We start from the raw sequence: 18801 nt of genomic DNA on the forward strand, positions 1-18801 counted from the left end.
TCTTCTTGATTCGGGACAAAGAAATGAAATGCTAATATCGCCAAGCACTGCTGCATACATTCGCCTTTTCTTTTGTTACTTAGCCTCACGCGTGTCAGATCGCACTTAAGCATTGAATTTGATTGCCGTGTGGTGGTAATTTACGCCTGCCTGTCAATTTCAGGCACTCCGCATAATTTAAATCAAATTGCGTTTAACACTTTAAGTTGTTGGCAAAGATACTAATTTGAACATGCATGTTCCGCTTCTTTTCATCAATTTTTCGAGCCAAAACCTTTCATTTGACAGAAATCATCATCGTCGGTGGAAATTCTTCCGCTGGATAATGAACTGCGGAAGCCGCCGTAAGCCGAAAGCTGTTTTTTACATCCCGGAGGAGAATTACCGTCATTTAAATCGAATGTGGAGATTTTAATAGAAAACTTTCAACATTCATTCGTCCATCCGGAGCGGTCAGAATGTATACACAAATCGATCAAGGTGGACCAAGTACAAAGGGTGATGGCATGGAACACGTGGTTGATGCGTATCTGGAATCACCGCCATCTACACGTCAATCAAACACATCATGCGATACCGCCTCAGATCCAATCTTGGCCCTATTTTCCATCACACCGCATCAGTTCGCCGTCATTGGCAATGTTCGCATCAAAAAGCTCGCAAGAGCAGTATTGGCTGACCTTGCCAGCGAAGAATGCAAATGGCCTACATCTGTCAGAGTAGCAGCTTGGAAAACGATGAAGGAATTCTCTCGTATTCCAGCTTCAAGTCTAGCATTATCCGACGAAGCCCAAGTCCAAAGATTGATCCGGGTACTCATCTCATTCCGCGATCGTCTACATTCGGCAAACGAGACCAGTACTAGCAAAGATGATAGCGAAGTAGAGCAACTAGATCTGGCATTGCGAGTGTTGAACAATGTGTTGTTCCAACAAGCCGAAAGTCGTCAAATATTCGCCAAATCGATAGACGGTATACGATGCTGCTTGGACCTACTCGAGAATCCAGGTACTCCGATGATCGTCTTTCTTTCGGCTCGCTTGATCTTTTATGCGACTTTGTCGCCTTCAAACACATTACGTGAAGCAGTACAAAGTACACAATTGGTCGAAGTGTTTACCATTCGACTCTCGGCCCTTTTGCAACAACCCCAATCGTCAGAAGTTGAAATGGCAGAAGCAGAAATACTCAAAGCTTTCTTCAACGTTGGCTTGCATCTACCTCGTATGACGGAAACTAAGAATGGGAATCAGGCGGGAGAAGAGCACTTTGATGAAGTTCTTCTGCCGTTCTTAGCACCCACTGTAAGGCTTCTTGCAGACGTCCGGCGTAGAAACGGCACACCTGAACTTAGGTCGCCCTATACAAATGCGATTGCTGTCTTGTTGAACTTCCCCGTTTATCCGTACGAGGAGACATGGAGAACAGGCTTGCTTCTTGTGGCTGTAGATGATACACAACATACTGAAATGAACGGTAAGATGGCCAAGCTTCGATCGTCAAGCGGAGGTGGAAGTGAGTCAGATCGTTCTAGTACAACATCTGCTATGTCAAGGTCAAGAAAAGCAGCCTCTGCCTTTTTTCGATCGCCATTCAATAGACAATCTTCACAGAAAAACGTCCACCTTCCCAATTCGGAAAGTCCTCTTCTCAAAACGTTATTGGACATGGTTGACACATTTTGCAAGAAGCACTTTTCCGGTAAAGACATTGATGATCACCACGCCACGCGAAATGAAGAGGAAGATTTACAGGCTATCGGTGAGCCAGCTTTGTTGTTACTGCGAAAGCTGGCAAATGGATCAGAGAAATTCCGTTTGATAGCAAAATCACGCATTCTACCCGAAAGTATTGATCGAAAGATTGGGTTGGATAAACGAGAAGATTTGACTGGAATTTTGATTAGATTGATGGGATCACAAAATTATCCACGTTTAGCAAGAGCGAGTGGAGAGGCTTTATTGGCCATTTGTGGCGGAAGAGCGAGTCAAATGACAGCTGAAATTGGTTATGGACCTTGTGCTGGCTTTTTGACAAATATAGGTCAGGCACATGCGGTACCGGAAAGTGAGATGAAAGATAGTAGCGGAAGACCGATTGATCCCATTACGGGAAAGGTATTGCCAACCACAGAGGAAATGGTACGTCAAGATGCCGAATCCGGATTCAGTCAAATGACGGAGGAGGAAAAGGAGGCAGAGGCAGAACGACTGTTTGGCTTATTTGATCGATTGGACAAAACGGGTATTATCAAAGTGGATAAGAGCTCAAATCCAATGCAAAAAGCTGTTGATTCTGGGCGGTTTCAAGAAATTGACGAAGAGGAAGATGAGAAAAAGTTGGAAGAAGCAAACAAAGAAGATGAAGAATTGGAAGCTTCTGTCGAGCGAGAGATGCGTTCTTATCGTGAGAAGCAAAATCGGACAGTGGCTTAAGCTGTATTTCAAAGTTTCAGACTTGCACTGTATCTATTAGACATGAATTTGGGTATTACATCTTGTGGTTAGTGTACGGATGATGCTATAAGTACTTTTAGTGGTGCTCCTCGTCACTCTCTCCTTCTCCCTCTAATTCATCCTCTACAGCTTCTCCAGGTTGTGTTCCCCACATCCTATCAAGGAAGCCACGCAAGGCATTGAATGCACCCGGATTTGGACCGGCTTGATTGCCATCTTCGCCTTCTTGCTCTGGAACGTCTAATCCTCCGGGCATTGCACCTTCTCTGGCATTTTGTCCTTGAGCTGCCATTTCCATGATTTGTGCCATAACATCTTGTCTTGATTCATCATCCATTTGTTCCATCGCTGCTCCCCATCCTTCTAATCCACGAATGCCACGTAAAGCTTGCATCATTCTATCCATCATTCCTGCCGCTGCAGGACCATCCATATCGACATAATCATCTTCATCTGCTCCAGCGCCATATCTTCTTGATCGCATTGCTGCGAAATATTCATCATCATACGATGTCGTACCTTCTCCTTGTGGAGGTAAAGGATCAAATGCGTTCAATTTTGAGCTATCTGAAGTAATTTCTTTTGGCATAAGTCCGATCAAAGTTTGACGTAAAGCATCGGGTAAATCAGAAACGAGAACATGTCTGTAGATTGACAGCCTTGCCTTTTCATACGTCACGCAAGCACGATTCCATTGATTTGACTCGAAGCTTTTCTCCAAACTTGGCCATACCTCTTTGATCGTCTTTGTGAGCCAGCTAGACATACCCGGCTCACGCCAGAGTGATTCTGATCTTGAGACGTATACGTGTGTCAAAAGCTCAGGCATACTATCCCCTTCGGCAGTCGGGAACATGAAGATTGGATGTGAGCTTGACACGCCTTCAGGCATCGAAACGCCAATCTTTTCCAACAAGCTAGGAATCAATTGAGGATGACGGCAAATTGCTAGACGTAAAGCTGCTGTACTCTTTGTCGCATTTGTTTTGTCTTCACCTCCTTTCTCTTTCTCTTCTGCACGTAAAGCCAATGCTTTTGCATATCCCAAACCTACATACCAGTCAAGAGCTCCTCTGCAACTTTCTGCTTCTCCTACAATGGCTTTATCGGTTGCATCAAATGGAGTCTTTGCGTTGAGGATAGGCACGCTATACTCCTCCATCTCTTTTGATACAGCTGCTTCCAATCGTTGTAAGCAGTCTAAGAACCAAGAGTGTTGCTTGCTCTTGATACTCAAGAAGTCAAGCCACAACAGCATTCCATGATGATCACTTGTAGGATCAAGACCGAGAATGAGCTTGACCCATTCTAGTGCAGTTCTCCACGTCCCTCTCCTTCCCAAGAAGTTCACATTACGATGACTAGCAAGCCAGAAACCACGATCTTCAATTCGAGCAAAGTTAAGCATTGGTGGTCCTAAGTGAGAAGTCAAACTTGAGGTGAAAATGGGAGCTGAAGTTCGTTCGAACGCAAACAAAGCTCTTGAATTGAAATCCGATGCTTGTCCCAAATCACCTTGATGACGTGAAACATCAGACAATTGCAAAAGCGTATCGATGTGCCAAGGATACATACGCATCAATCCCATCAAATGATTCGGTTCATAAGATTGCACTGCTTGTAAGAATTGAAATTGTGCTTTCCTGTATGCCCGACTGTGTACCCAACCACCAACCTTTCCTCTTCCTTCCACGTCAAACACTTCCATCGTCATACCTGTAAATGTTCTTGCAATTGGTGGCCAAGTATCTTTTGGCTGTACGAGCAAATTACGTACTTTAAAATTGGTATTGTATGCTTGTGCTCTTGCTCGTGCACCTGAAGATGCTGCGCCTCCTTGACCTCCTCCTGCTTCGTTTTCGTATGCTTTGATTGCTGCTGCTCCAAATTGCCTCTTGAGTTCAACAGCTGGATCAAGTGCCGGTGCTGAGAGGGAAAGATGGGAGCGCAAAGATGAAAGAGGTCCTGCTGGTGTAATCGTAGCTGTTGGAGCTGATCCACTGGCATCCTTCTCGTTCAATTCAGCTTGCGAAGCCAACAGAGCGGAAAATTCATCCATAGACATATCCGACACTTCCTTCTTGGGCTTAGTGGCTGCGGCCGAAGGGGGCTTTTTGCTTTTCTTTTTACTACTCTTGCTTGGTATCGAAGGTTCAGGTGTATCAACAGTCTCCTCTTTCGTCTTGTCGCCCTCGTCTTTCTCTACACCATCCTCTTGCTTGTTAGCGGTTGGCTTCTTCTTCTTTTTCTTGTTTTTTGACTTTGACTTCTTTGCATTGACTGTGATATCATCTTGTCCTTCGTCGTCTGAGCTTTTCTCCACGATATCTTCTGCTCCTCCTAATTGAGCAAATATACCAGCTCCTCCTGTATGTGGTATTGATGGTTGTTCTTCTTCCTCTGATTCAGGATCATCATTGGTTTCCTTTTCTGTTTTGTTCTCTTGCTCTAGAGAATCTTCAACTTTCGAGCTTTGTCCTAGTGCCTCCAACTCTTGCTGCTCTCTCAACTGACGTTTGTTCAACCTTTTCCCACTCATCCCGATGATCTTTATTGTGTTTGTGATGGATTGATGGAAGAAGAGGTTGAACAAGATTCACACATCTTCTTGTCAATTTATAAGCGCGTTTTGCGTGGAGGTCATCATGAACGGAATTCGGGGAGTTCACTCTATATATTCTGGAAAAGGTTGTCATTCTATCATGCATTGATTATATATATACTAAATGTCTAAAATACAAATTGTACATTTCCTCTTCATTGAGATTGCCATCTTTCTCGAACAGCATCACCTGCTCTACCAAGATCTTTCTTCCTTTGCCATGTAGCAACGATTGCTAAAATTGATCCAATCAACATCGTCGTGCCAACATAAATCACTACACCACGGAAACCACGAGTGCCATAAATACTGAAATCATTCGTTTCTTTTCCTGCATCTTTATACAAACTTGCACCGACCAAAGGACCAATAACACTTGCCGTTCCACGTAGGAAAACCAAACCCAAAAAGATCGTTGAAGAATCTTGATTGGAGAAAGCAGCAATATCTCGAGCAACAGAAGAAAAGAATGTCGTAAATCCACCTCCTCCAACGCCAAATGTCAAAACGAAAAGGATCACCATTGGTAATGAACGGGAGAAACCCAACAACAGAAATGCGGAAAGTGAACAGATTAACATCGAAGCGCACATCACTTTGGTATAAACGAATTTATCGTTCAAAGGACCAAGGATGAGGTAGCCAACTGTGGCCGCTGCGTTGAAAGCACTCAAAATGCCCGTTGCAGTAGATGAGCTGAAACCCAAAGAGGTACAATAGGTAGAAATATACAATGAGATTGTATACCAACCACACGATTGTACAAAGAATGCCATCTCGTTCAAGCCTGCCAAAGGTGCCAGCATTGGACGTAAATCACCAGGCAAAAGCGCTTTCAACAAAGATCTGTCAAACGATCGCAAAGAGTGCCTTCCAACAGTTGGGACGGGTAATCTTGGTTTAAGACATAATGTTGCACCAGTGGAAAATATCAGTGTCATTAGTGCCATAATTCGAATCGTCCAAGGGAAACCAATCTTATCCAGCATTGCATTGATTGTGATTGGGAAAAAGACACCGCCAATTCCTGATCCAGCAAAGATAATTCCTGTTGCCAATCCTCTTCTCGCATTCCACCATTCATTGAGATAAAGAATCACAGGCGTGAAGACAATTCCAGTCGAGAATCCATAGATTGATTGAAAGATTAACATCGGAATCACATTTGTAAGAAAGCTACAAATGAGCAAAGAGCAAACACCGATACCGATACAGATCAATGTAACCCTTCTGATCAAATGAGGAAACGTTCGTACGAAACCACGAATCAAGATTGGCACGAAACATTGCGTTCCGATAACGAGAGTACCGATTGCTGAAATAGCCGCTGCTGGTTGACCATACATTGGTGATCTGGGATCGTGTAAATGATAATCTTGATAAGCACCAGAAGAATATGCATAACCAAAAATGACTGCTTCCAATACGAAACAACCTGCCAAGAATGTCCAAGCCTGTCTTCCACCATCAACGGGAGCAAGATCGGATGCTAACACTTCACTATTTCTCCTACTTTGCACTCGGCTAACAGATTGTGATTCTGTTGTATCTCCTCTTTCTTCGTCTGAGCCATCATGTCGTTCTGTGCTACCTTCTCTGCTTCTTCCGATCGGCACCAACGGAAACTCTGATGCAGCTATTGAGCCATGTATCGATGGAGCAGGTGTTGTAGCAACACTTGGCGGAATACTAGGTAAGACTTGCTCTATGGCGGTAGAAGTCTTTGTCGCCATGACGATAAAGATAAGATGTCGTTGATGGATGTCTTTACAACAAAATAAGCAAAGATCGAATCTGTTACTTTTCCAAAAACTTCAACGGTTTAACCCCGTTCTTCCCAAGTTCGAATAAAAAATCTCCGGTTCATTCTCCGTGTACAACCGCTCTGCTTCCCGAAACAACGGGCAAAAGTTTAAACTCTGAGCCCCGCGCCTGGGAAACGCGTCTTCCAACGGATCGTGACTCACACACACGCCTTTACGCCAAGAAACGAGGTGCGGGAAGTTGGTCGTCGTAAATGCTTGTGAAGATTGCATTGACATCACCTTCGTGCTGATCTACGAGGTTTGGCGGAACTTCTAGATGCTCTTGTAGAGGCTGAAGCTGATGCTGTAGGCGTTGCGGATGCAGTTCCACTTTTGCGTCTAGCATTGGCAGGCGCTCGTCGGGATGACGAGTTGCCCTTTCGTCTTGAAGGCTTTTTCTCCTCTTCTTCGTCATCGTCGTCGTCTTCTTCCTCATCTTCGTCTTCATCTCCTTCGTCCTCTTCGCTTTCTTCATCTTCGTCTTCATCTTTGGCTTCAATGTCATCGTCTTCATCTTGTGCTCCTAATGCAACCTTTTGTTCTATACTTGGCTCGCTTAGATCTTCATCTGATTCACTTGGTCCTTCATCGGGAGCATAACTCTTTAAACGCCTAGGTGCGATCAAATCTTCGTACTCTTCCCACGGTCCCAGCTCAAAGTCTGCAATATGCTCCTCTTCATCTTCATCGTCTTCGTCTTGTGCTGCTTTTGTTCTTGATTGTTTCTGCTGTCGACCTGATGGTTTGGCGGGTGTGGGGGTGGCTGATTCCGGCAACTTGATCAATGAACCGCCGAATCCAAAGACAGGTTTGGACTTGATCTTTTCGCCTAGTACCTTTCGTGTAGCTACTGAGAAATAAGTAGGAGGCGGAGATGTGTAAAAGGGTGAATCATCCTCTCCATCCACTGCTCCATCTTCAAGTTCTTCCAACCCTTCCACGTCGTACAGTTCACTTAATCTTTGCCATACCATTTCGCCGTCTACTGGTATTGCGGATGTTGTTGCCACATATGCTGCATCTAGTAGAATATCATCGTCTGTATCTTCTTTCTTGATTGCTTTTCTGCTTGTAGAAGGTGAACGATCGTTTCTTTTTCTCTTATTTGAACTTTCTTCTTCATCGCTATTCTCTTCTTCAACGTCTTCTAGAGGTTCACTTGTACTTGCATCTCTCCTTCGTGCTCCAATTTGTCGAATGGTTCGATCGAGTGTGATGAGAACAGGAATGACGTTGAAGTGTTTATGTGGACCTAAAGGACGATGAGTGGAGATTGAATGCAAGAATGCTATATCCAGCTGTGGAGATCGTTGAATGTAACTGCTAGTTGATACACTTCCACTTCTACTTCCTGTTTCTTCCTCTTCGTTTACTATATTTGTCAAATCTGTCATACTTCTATCACCCTGAATATCATTTGGTGATCCTGATCGTGATCCTTGCAAGCTTGCTTCTGCTGTTGCTATTGCTGAACTACGCCGCGATGACATGGCAGTGTGTTGATGGCCCGCGATACAGGCTGAAGTGATGATGGAGTGAATGCTATGAATGCTATCCGTGCATCACTTGATTGTTATCCGACTCTTCCTCGCTCCACTCTAAGTGATCAGTGAACGCGTCTGGGGCTTATCATCATTCGCGCCAAACGCCGGCAACATAGACAGATTATATAATCACCATGACAGAGGGGCTATCCAACAGGGGATAATGAAACAAGGCGTACATCGGGGATGATAAAGAGAAAAACGCCCATCAAAGGAGTCATACGATCGAATGTCACCATACTTGAGAACTTTAATTATAGATCTTCAGTTTTAATGCTGTATTACGTCTCAAGTGGCTTTCTCTTTGGGCGATCGAGGCAATATGTCCCACAAAGAAGACCCTAATACGCCATCATGACGTAGTTCTATGAAGCCATCAAACTCGAGTGAAAGATACTTAAACGGGTTTTATTTCAGCAAATGAGTCTCAGATCGCTCATTAAAGAATTCATTCTTTATTCTATATCAAATCGCTTTTGAGCAAATCCAACGCATATAACAAATAGTATCACCAATATGTTTGTAACACATGTTGTCGTAATTGCTTTTCTTGCATGGGCAAGTATGTCACAAAGCAAAGCGGTGAGTTATATTTTGGTTCTTTCTCATATTCCATATGTGATCATTAACACTTATGTTTATCTTTTTCAGCTTCCGCGCTCGCATCATCAACGGGTACACCTTCGTCGTCGCTATCTGCATTTGAAAGAGATGTGATATCTCTTGATTTATACAGGTTTTGCTAATACTATGAAGGACTATCTGTGCTGTTGTAAGATTTATGTACGCTTTGATGGACTGTTATTTTTGCTTTGCTTTAATGATTATTATTTCTACACATTTATTCTTATGAAGTGCCCGCTGAGAAAATGAGCTGCTATCTCCTCCGAATTGTTGAAGTGTACAAATACTCTATGAGGATGACTTCGGAAAAAACCTTGCCCTGCTTTTAAGATTTATGCCAAGCCTTTTTGGGCTTCAATGTCAATGTGCGCCCACTCGGGTCTCAATCCTACAAACTTATCATGGCGGGTCTTTAATTTATGCCCCAAGATTGACGATCGTGTAGATATGTTGCCAACGATTACTTAGCCTGTACCTTTTGGCTAAATTGGCGTACTTCTCACTATAGCCACGGCTTTCCTCGATATTGCGGATATTAAGCCAAAAGTGAAAAGTGCTTATGTGTATGATAGCAACGTAGATGGGCCAATAAAGAGGGTAGAAGGGTATAAGTACTAGGTTGGTCAGGTACTTTAATTTATTGAGTCATCTCAACCGATCATCATATCTGCTACAAATAATTCAAGATGCGATTTTCATCTTCAATCATTCTTACTTTGGCCGCATTAGCCTGTGCTGGACACATGTTAGCGGTGAGTATGGTATTAGATTTGATATTCTTGCATGAATTACTGATTAAAAGCCTTTCTTCTTCAGCATCCTGCCGTTCATGGAGGAAAGATTCGCATTCAACGCACACACAATCTAGTTGAAATGGATGCTGATCATGGCGTTCCATGTGATTCGCCTAAGTATGAGGGTCACCTAACCAGCTTGGACGGTGGAGAAGCCGAAGTGGAATTAAACACTTTGGAAGAATCTATCCGTCCAGCTAGATATTTTGAAGAGGAAGAAAGAGAAAATGGGATCACTAATCAAGAGCCGAAATACTATAAGGAATATGAAGAAGAAAAAGACGATGTCCGTCTCTATCCTCGTGGATTAAATTTAAAAAAGGTTGGTAAAATCGCCGGAACAATTGGGAAAGCAGGCCTGGGTATGGTGATTTGACCGGATCTATGGTACACATCCGATCAAGATTTTCTCTCTTATCATGTAGTATTTTCCTCCTAATGTTTTGTGTTGAGTAATGGACAATGGATCTCATCTTTTATACGCACGCCATCTCATAGTGATTGATTGACCTTTTGCTTACTTTCGTGGTCGTTGCGGTGGCTAACGCGCGCCAAAGTCAATTATGACATGTGACCGACCAGAGACAGCTCACGTGATAAATTATTGCACAACAGGATAGCGCTTGAAAATCTTGCGCGCGCTTTTGACTGATCCTTTAGGGCTACCCAAATGCTTGTCCGCAGGCAGAGAGGACTTGCGCGCTTGAGCAGTGTAGGTTGAAATCTTCTAAAATCATCAGGAAATTACCTTTGTTACCATCACCATACACTTTTTAATCAATCAAAAAATGGAGAACGATCGTGGAGACCTCGTCGATTTGTACGTCCCTCGCAAATGTGCCGCTACAGGCCGTTTGATCGAAGCAAAAGATCACAGCTCCGTTCAAATTAGCGTTGCCAACGTTGACGAAAACGGAAGAATGATCCGGGGATCATCAACTCACTTCCCATTGTCTGGATTCGTTCGCGCACAAGGTGAAGGTGATGACAGCTTGAACCGTTTGGCTACCAAGGAAGGTTGTGAGTATTCATGAAGTCAAATTCCGCTGGATTGAGGGAAAAGAGGGGAAGCTAGTTAGAATCGACCTATATCAACAAAGATCCCTCGACCGACATAGCATGACCGCCAATTGACGCAAAAAAAAGCAGCATCACACACTCTCGATCCGTACCGACCAAAGATGTTTCTCACACCAAGATACGCTCTTGACAGTCTGCGCCCGGCATTGATGCTTCTACTGTGGGGGCAGGATTCCAAATTTTACAACTGAGCGAAGAGAGAAGAAACATCTTTGGCGGAGGATTAAGAACTTGTGCGCTCTTTTTGTCAGTGGGCCTTCGAGTGTCAGACCTCTGCGACATTTTCCCTTCTGGTCGACTTGTTCGTTTTTAAGTCACCAATGATCACGTATACTGACCATTTTTACGTATTTCTACCTCCAGTGCTCAAGAACGTTTGGTCATACAGCAAATAAACGCAAGATCATATCAAATCGTTTCTTGCAACCCGTTTTCAGCACTATTACCTGTATTATGCGACCACATTTCACACATACACATCACGAGATCAACATATGACTCTCAAAAAGCCATACCGTCTAATGTATCACGCGATCACATGAAGGCAATGTATACAAAGTGACTCATCCTTGATGGGAAGCTTCTCGAAACCAAAAGCAGCTTTGTTTGAGAAAGAGTGATTATATGCACATTGGATATATGGTATACAGGAATGAGTAGGGTAAGATTTGAGAAATGTAGTATTAAGATGGAAATCTACTTTGCTGAAGAGAAGAACCAATTGGATCTGCTGCGAGGATCAACTTGAGATCCGGCTGCATTTCCAGTTCCGTTTCCACGCAGAGGAGCGGGTGGTACGGGTGAAGAGCTTGCACCACCACCACGCAAAGGAGCCGGACCGACGGGGGTGGGACCGCTTCCACCGCCACCACGCAATGGTTTTGCGATTCTGCTTGCCAAGCCGAATCCCATACCAGCGGCATTGGAGTTCTTGAGTTCATTAGCAGCGGCTAAACGTTCTTTGATAATCCTAACTTGATCATCATACTTTCTGTTCATTGCATTAAACTTCTCTTGAGATTCTAGTAAGCTTTGCTCCAATCCCTGGATGCGCTCATTTCTCGCCAAGAGCTTACGTTCGGCAACAGCCACTTCCTTCTTCAAGGATGAATTCTGTTCGACAAGTTGTTTTTGAACTGCGGTCAATTGCTCTAAATTGCGTTCCAAGAACGCCATCTTCTTTTGTTGTGCTTTAGAGTTGCTTGCTCTAACGACGTTATTATATTGCTCTCTAGATTCATCCAAAGAGATTTCCAATTCAACCACCTTTTCGCATCGGTTTTGCAAATCGCGCATCAAACTCTTCTTCATCGCATCAAATTCGGATAATTGTCCTGCCATGGATTTGCGTACCCTTTCCATTTCACGGGCACTTTCGGCAAGATTACGTCCTCCTTCGATACTTGCCGTTGTCACATTGAAGGCTCGCTTCAGTTCTTCATTTGCTCCCTTTAAGCTTTCGTTGGCAGCTTGCAAGCCTACTGTTTCCTTGCCTTTAAGCTCAATCTGTTTACGCAAATCAGTAATTTCGGCTTGTTGGGCATCACGCTTGGCAGCATATTGTGCTTCCAGCTTTCCGCGCAACTCGGCCACAACACCATCATTTAGTGCATTCTTGCCGTTCTCTTCTTCGGCCAAGGTCTTATCCAACAATTCTTCATACTCGGCTTCCAATGTTGCCAAACGAGATTCCATCTCATCACGTCTTGTCACCAAGCGTTCATTCTCTTCCATGGCTTGACGAACACGTTCGTTTTGTTCGCGAACCAAAGTCTGACTCTCTAACAATTGCTCACGCAAAGTGCTGATATCGTCTTGACTGAGTCCTCCTTCGACAGCCTTATCAAGCTTGGCCAAGCTTTGTCGAATCTGTTCCTCTTTCTCGGAAACGATTCCTGCATTGAAGTCGGCCATCATCTTTGCCATCCGTTCAGCCTTCTTCCGCTGCTTCTCTTCGTCTTCCAAGTCTGCATTTGCACCTCCTTTGTTCGCTTGTGTCAAACTCTTGCGTAATTCCTCAATTTCCGCAGTCAGATCCATGTTTTGCTCCTTCAAGATATCCATAGAAATAACGGCTTCTTTGGACTCATAATTCAATCTCTCAAGCTGAAGCTTGGTCTCGTTTAATTCGCTCGCAATGCTCTTGTTCTCCTTTCCGAGAGTTGCTTCTTGTTCTTTGTAGAAGCCAAGTTCATCCTTTGCTTCCCGCAATTCCTCTTCGGCTTTCTTTAGAGCTGTCTCCTTTTCGGCAACTTGATCTGCTAATTCGTTCTCACGTCGAAGGAACTCTTCACGTTCATCTTTATCCATCGAAACAGCCGTTGGGGTCTCGGGTCGAGAGCTCAATTCTTTCAAACCCTCGATTGCCGGTGTCTGTGGTCTTGCACCAGAAGCCAGGGAAGCTTTGGCTGTAGGTGCAACAGCACTTTCGCCAGTGGCACCAGCAGAAGCAGCAGCGACTCCTGCTGCAATCTTTGCCATATCTGCCCAATCCGCTTCAGCAACTTTTCCACCAGCACGCCAAATCTTCAATTCGGCTTCAAGGGCTGTGATGTAGTTTTGGTATTTACCAATGTCCGATTGAGCCCGTTTCAGCAGGGCTTTCAGTTCTGCAGGACTGAGTTCAGCATTGATTCGAGCCTTGTTCTTGATCGATTTAGCACGAACACCGAACCGAAGCGTTGAGATTGTTTCATCGACATTGAATTGACAGGGAGAACAGTTGATGATCAATGTTGTACGAGAGTTACCACCAAGCGATTCTTGCAGAATACGTGTCAATTTGGAATCACGATAAGGGATATGCGAAGATTTACCATCTGTGAGCGCATTGATGACCATACCCAATGCACTTAAACTTTTGTTGATCTTCTTGGCTTCTTCCAAAGTTTGACCACTTGCACCCGTCTTACCAACCTTTTCGGAACCGGCCAAATCGACAAGGTATAAATTACCCAATTTCTGAGTACCGGTTTCGGTGTTGCGAACTTGAATGGAGATGAGGAAGATGGAATGGGATCGAGAAGATTCGGCGTTCATGTTTGTCGAGGAGACAGCACGAGCCATACCTCCTTGCTTCATGATCTTGTACACATCGCTCTGATCACCAACGTAGAAATCTGAAAGACCTTTGACATACACTCCTTTGTTCTTTTCTTCGTGAATTTGAAGGTTGTCATTTTGCGGGGCCAACAGATCGCGAATTCGTTCCATATAGATTTCCATGTATGAGACTTTTACCAAGTACTCCAAATTGGGCGGAGATGACATGATACTATCAAAGATTTGTTCTGTAATGCGGGGAATGATACCCTTTTGTGCATCATCGTCTATATCTGAACCCATCATCGTATAGGTTTTACCGGAACCTGTCTGTCCATATGCGAAGATTGTACCATTATATCCGTTCAGCACATCATCAACGGTTTCTTTGATTCCAAATTCGAAAACGTCTTGTTGTCTTGTGCCCATTGGGAACACTTTGTCAAAGGTGAATGCACCACCTTCAGCAACTGCACCTTTGACCTTGACATTTGTCATTGTATCCGAATCGGGTGCTCCTTCGAAGTCCACCACGATGTCTCCGCCCTCACGCAATTCCAGCGCATTTGGAGGACGGAAACGTGAAACTACCTTCACATTACCCGACATGATTGCTGATGGTTGGGTTTTAAGGAGAGGCAGTCGTCATGTATTGAATCCTTGATCGGGAGGATGAAAGACTGATTGGGTCCTGATAGACCCTATTTGAGACAGTGATTGGATTTGGTTGGTATGAGTAGGAGGAAGGATGGAAGTTATTTGTGTGAAAGGGTATAATTTGTTTGTTGATGATGATGATCTTTGATGATTGAAATTCGTTCTGCTTTTGAAACGCGTTTTAAGCTGGCAAGCTCAGCCCCAAAAAAGCGGCATGGGAACAGTGTTTAAAATAGCTTTGTTAGTGTTGGTCTGAAAATAACACTCACAAGCATCACAAAATTAACTTTACTACAGCCAGCCAAAAAGGGGGCCAGCCAGACAGACAGACGCGCCCGCTCAACAAAGCAGTGTTGAATGAATGCTATTTGCCTGCGCTACGCCGCTTGCAATGCTGTGTCTGTGCCGCCAACTGTTTTCGCTTTACATACCACCTGCGCTGCCGGATATGGTTCAAGCTAGGTATACATGAACTTGACAATGTCGTATGTCTACCACACGTTCGACTAATGTTCGACCGTTCTTCCGACAAAAGTTACATGCTCGCTATTGTTGATCCTGAAATCGTGTACTGACACGCTAAATCGTGCGTCGAACGCAATAATTGGAATCTTTGCTCTGCTTCATCGTGAGGAAGGAGAGATGTATTTCGATAGATGGGATAGTAGATACTAAGATATTCGTATGCATCCAGATGAATCGTCTGAAATTTGGGGTATATCGTTTAGGCGATACTTTCGCTGCGCATAGTAGATGAAACAATCAAGTGTTTTGAGAGGACTTCATACAATTTGCCCATCAATCATTAAACATATTTTCATTGCTAATGACCATCTGCATTGCTTAAAATACACTTCATCCCCAGAGTCACCCATACTTAAACACTAAACCTTATACACTTCTCCCGTTCAGATGAACGACAATACTACCAAAAATGTTTACCAAAGCCAAAAATCACAAACCTACGCAAAACACGTTCAACAAAACGAGAATGTTCCTATCTCCCTCACACCCTGGACGAAAGGAATCAGACGCCGACCTGCCCACAAATCCGAGCAAGACGAAGACACAAGAGCACCATTCTCGAGTAAAGAGCTGGAGCTGGAAAAGCAAAATCGTAAAAGCGGGCAAGACGACAACCGTACGCCAACGAACGAAAAACAAGAGTGGCATTCGAGACCATTGCCTTCACAAATTGATGAGTCGCCTCGTTCTCAGAGATTAGAACGAGAATTGCAAATTGCTAATGATGCTTTGATTCAGTTGAAGCAACAAGTCGATCAAACTCGTAAAAAAAGATTATCTCAAACACCAGTCCAAACGTTCAACACTCCAAAAGTGAGAGGTAGCCCTAACGCGAATCAACATAATGACAAAAATGAAATGAATTGGAACACAGAGGCCAAGGATGGACTCGGGCTATATCTTGGTCCTGACGTTTCCGTATTGCACAAGAAAATCGAAAAGGCGCGAGATCATGCTCGCCACCATGAAGGACGTCCACTTGGTATCAAGAAGCATCATAGAGAAGTTGATTGTGATCCACCAAAGCATACACATCTTCCCAGCGTCAAAGCGAAGAATCAATGGGCCGTGTTTGCTACAACAGCTTCCCCCGTCATACCATCAAGTACGCATTCAACCCCACAAATCAGCTCCACGCCTACCTTCCAAAGTTCAACTTGGACTGAATCACCAATTGTGACAAGTACAGATGCATTCACCTCTACATCTGCAAAAGGTGCACCCAGTCCTTCCCCTACGCCTTTTACATCATCCCAACAGAGCAATTCCCAACAACAAGACCAAAGTGATGACAACCACGTGGTCTTGGCCTCTGCTTTGGCAGGTAGTTTGACAGGCGCAGTGTTGTTGGCATTGCTCGCTCTATGGGCGATCTTATCATGTAGAAAGAGGAAGCGACGTGAGAAGGAGCTATCGGACGTGCTGGATAAAGTTGCACCTCCTCGTTCCCCTTCCATGGGATCTTCTCAGCGGCAAGTTGATCTAGAAGAGAAGGATGTTGGCATGCATGATCATAGTAACGGCGGAAACAACGTATCTGAAGCAACAAGTCCACACGAGCCTGTAGAAGTTCGTATCGTGCCTTCACTTGATGTACCCCAGCTGTATCCAAACGCTGCTGCCAATTTGGAAGCTATTCAAAGACACTCACATGAGCTTGCAAGTTCGGGTATCATCGCCAAAGGTGTACGTAGTGATGCAAGTTTCACATGGAAGTTTCCTAAATTGTCCGTACCACCTGCTGCAGCAAGGGCAATTCAGTCTGGTCATTACGTAAAGAAACGCTTGACAATGCCGACCGAAAGGAGCCTGCAATCTTTCAGCGATCGATCTTCGATTGCACCTTCAAAGTCGGGCAGAACATCCTTCGATGTAAACAAAAGGGTGGGACCTGCATCTGTCAGTGATAGTACGATCTCGACTAGCTTCTTATTCGCTCATCACGGTTCCACAAATGCATCTTCAGAAAAGGTAGACCCGCAAATCGACCACAAAAGAAGAACATTTGTAGAAGAGCAAACAAACAGCAAAAATGACATCCCTCACACTATCATTGATGAGTTGGGTAGAAGGACCGCACATACAGGCTCATTGCCATCATCCATTGGAGTACGTGATTGGTTCAGATCAGAGCGAAACACGCAAGACCTTTTGCGCAAGCAAGAAATGATTCAAAGTGCTCGTAATTCTACCGTGATTCTCGCTCACGATCCAATTATGCAAAATGTGATGCAAAAGGTATTAGCGATGAGCGAAGATACAAACTCGGTCGAATCACATCAGTCTTCCTCTGCCCTCTTTCCCGCAATGCCGATCGAATTTGGTCGAAGGATTACCATGGAAGCGGATCAAATTTCAATCCTTACTTCAGCTATTTCAGATGATGCAAAAGAAGACTGGAAGTTTGCAAATCGTGCATTGAATGGTGATACAAGCGTATCTTCTATGCATGAGATCACACCTTTCCGCCCTGCAAGTTGGGCAGGAAGCCCTTTGGAAACATGCCGTGAAGATTCACAAGAAAGCGAACAAGTTTCACGAGACCTTCGTTCGGCTTCTGAGAGCAAGCATGTCACGGGTAAGAGAAGCTCATTGTTAATTCAAGATGCTCATCAGGATAATGAAAATGATAAACGAACTCAAAATCGATCTTCAGATGAGATCAGTGCTCATTATAGTGCTCATTCGATCATCGTTCATTCTGTTGATGATGACATTCAATCTCAAGCGCATAGCGATTGGGAGAGCTCAATTGATCATTCCATTCCTATCGTGCCTAATCTTCGACCTCGTAGTAGTGCAAGTCTTGGTGCACCAAAGATCTTGTTGACATCCACAGAAGAGGATGGAAAACATGAAAGACAGATCAGCGTGACGAGTATTGAAACAACAAAGTCAAGTACGAGTAAAGCCAGTAGCACTTCAAGTAACCAAGACGGATTCTTTGATATCAATTCTTCTATAATCTTCTCGGATATGGCCAATGCAATCGGACAAGCATACGAAGAGAAGATTCAAAATTCAATTCATTACGATCATCAAACAACGGAAGAACAAGACAGAAAACAAACTTTCAATCAACGTGATTCTGAAAGTACTCTAGACTCATTGGTAGCATATTCTCGTGAGAGACATGAAACGTTGATCATGCAAACAAGTCAAGATAGCATGGAAGGAGAACCGTTCAATGAAAGATTCTCCAGAGCTGCAAGCAGAATGGGGTTCAATGATGATTCTCAGCTGATTGAAGTTCAACGCAATAGTGTCACACCTAGCGAGACTGGAACACTTTGTCTTATCGATGATGACTTTCCCACGATTCCCTCATGGAAACCAATGCAAAATACAACAAAACAAAATGGCATGCGTTCTCTCGATTCTCAAGAGCGATCACTATCAAACAACTACTTCTAACTATCAGTTTACCTTTTGTATCAATTTCCGACATTTATCACGTTCGTTATTTTTCTTTCCTCTCACTCTCGACAAGTATAGCCCTTTGAATTATATTATTACACTTTTGCACATTTATGTTACACTGAGATCCAAAATGTTTCAGTAGGAGGAACGATATGACGTGGAAGGACATGCACTCGTTCTGCTTCATTCGTTACAAACGTATCTGAAGAAACACTTGATTGTGTCATGGATGGCTGTTGAGGTTGTGTGGCA

The 18801-nt window shown here is 43.9% G+C and overlaps 7 protein-coding genes across 7 annotated transcripts; 3 read left to right on the forward strand and 4 right to left on the reverse strand.

Moving 5' to 3' along the window:
* The first annotated feature begins 156 nt into the window (after window positions 1-156).
* FA14DRAFT_52984 (uncharacterized protein) lies at window positions 157-2483 on the forward strand. Its single transcript, XM_025502482.1, has one exon. The coding sequence runs from the start codon at window positions 459-461 to the stop codon at window positions 2433-2435; it is 1977 nt and encodes a 658-aa protein (XP_025356524.1). The 5' UTR covers window positions 157-458; the 3' UTR covers window positions 2436-2483.
* Window positions 2399-5126, reverse strand: FA14DRAFT_52993 (DUF654-domain-containing protein). The gene has a single exon (XM_025502483.1). It carries the CDS (start codon window positions 4993-4995, stop codon window positions 2533-2535), a length of 2463 nt encoding a protein of 820 aa, XP_025356525.1. The 5' UTR covers window positions 4996-5126; the 3' UTR covers window positions 2399-2532.
* A 1-nt stretch (window position 5127) lies between these two features.
* On the reverse strand, window positions 5128-6945 carry FA14DRAFT_52982 (MFS general substrate transporter). The gene has a single exon (XM_025502481.1). The coding sequence runs from the start codon at window positions 6789-6791 to the stop codon at window positions 5214-5216; it is 1578 nt and encodes a 525-aa protein (XP_025356526.1). The 5' UTR covers window positions 6792-6945; the 3' UTR covers window positions 5128-5213.
* Window positions 6946-7099: 154 nt separating this feature from the next.
* On the reverse strand, window positions 7100-8353 carry FA14DRAFT_155630 (uncharacterized protein; the record flags this gene model as incomplete). Its single annotated transcript, XM_025497768.1, has 1 exon — window positions 7100-8353. One exon carries the CDS (start codon window positions 8351-8353, stop codon window positions 7100-7102), a length of 1254 nt encoding a protein of 417 aa, XP_025356527.1.
* Window positions 8354-10613: 2260 nt separating this feature from the next.
* Window positions 10614-11300, forward strand: FA14DRAFT_164693 (putative 40s ribosomal protein s21; the record flags this gene model as incomplete). The annotated part of the gene is made up of 2 exons (XM_025499907.1): window positions 10614-10845; window positions 11269-11300. 2 exons carry the CDS (start codon window positions 10614-10616, stop codon window positions 11298-11300), a joined length of 264 nt encoding a protein of 87 aa, XP_025356528.1.
* FA14DRAFT_161038 (putative kinesin-1 motor protein) lies at window positions 11242-14781 on the reverse strand. The gene has a single exon (XM_025498944.1). The coding sequence runs from the start codon at window positions 14554-14556 to the stop codon at window positions 11602-11604; it is 2955 nt and encodes a 984-aa protein (XP_025356529.1). The 5' UTR covers window positions 14557-14781; the 3' UTR covers window positions 11242-11601.
* A 566-nt stretch (window positions 14782-15347) lies between these two features.
* On the forward strand, window positions 15348-18602 carry FA14DRAFT_53083 (uncharacterized protein). The gene has a single exon (XM_025502484.1). The coding sequence runs from the start codon at window positions 15517-15519 to the stop codon at window positions 18541-18543; it is 3027 nt and encodes a 1008-aa protein (XP_025356530.1). The 5' UTR covers window positions 15348-15516; the 3' UTR covers window positions 18544-18602.
* Window positions 18603-18801: the final 199 nt, after the last annotated feature.

Source organism: Meira miltonrushii, assembly GCF_003144205.1.
Source record: "Meira miltonrushii strain MCA 3882 unplaced genomic scaffold FA14scaffold_2, whole genome shotgun sequence".
Lineage (NCBI taxonomy): Eukaryota > Fungi > Basidiomycota > Exobasidiomycetes > Exobasidiales > Brachybasidiaceae > Meira > Meira miltonrushii.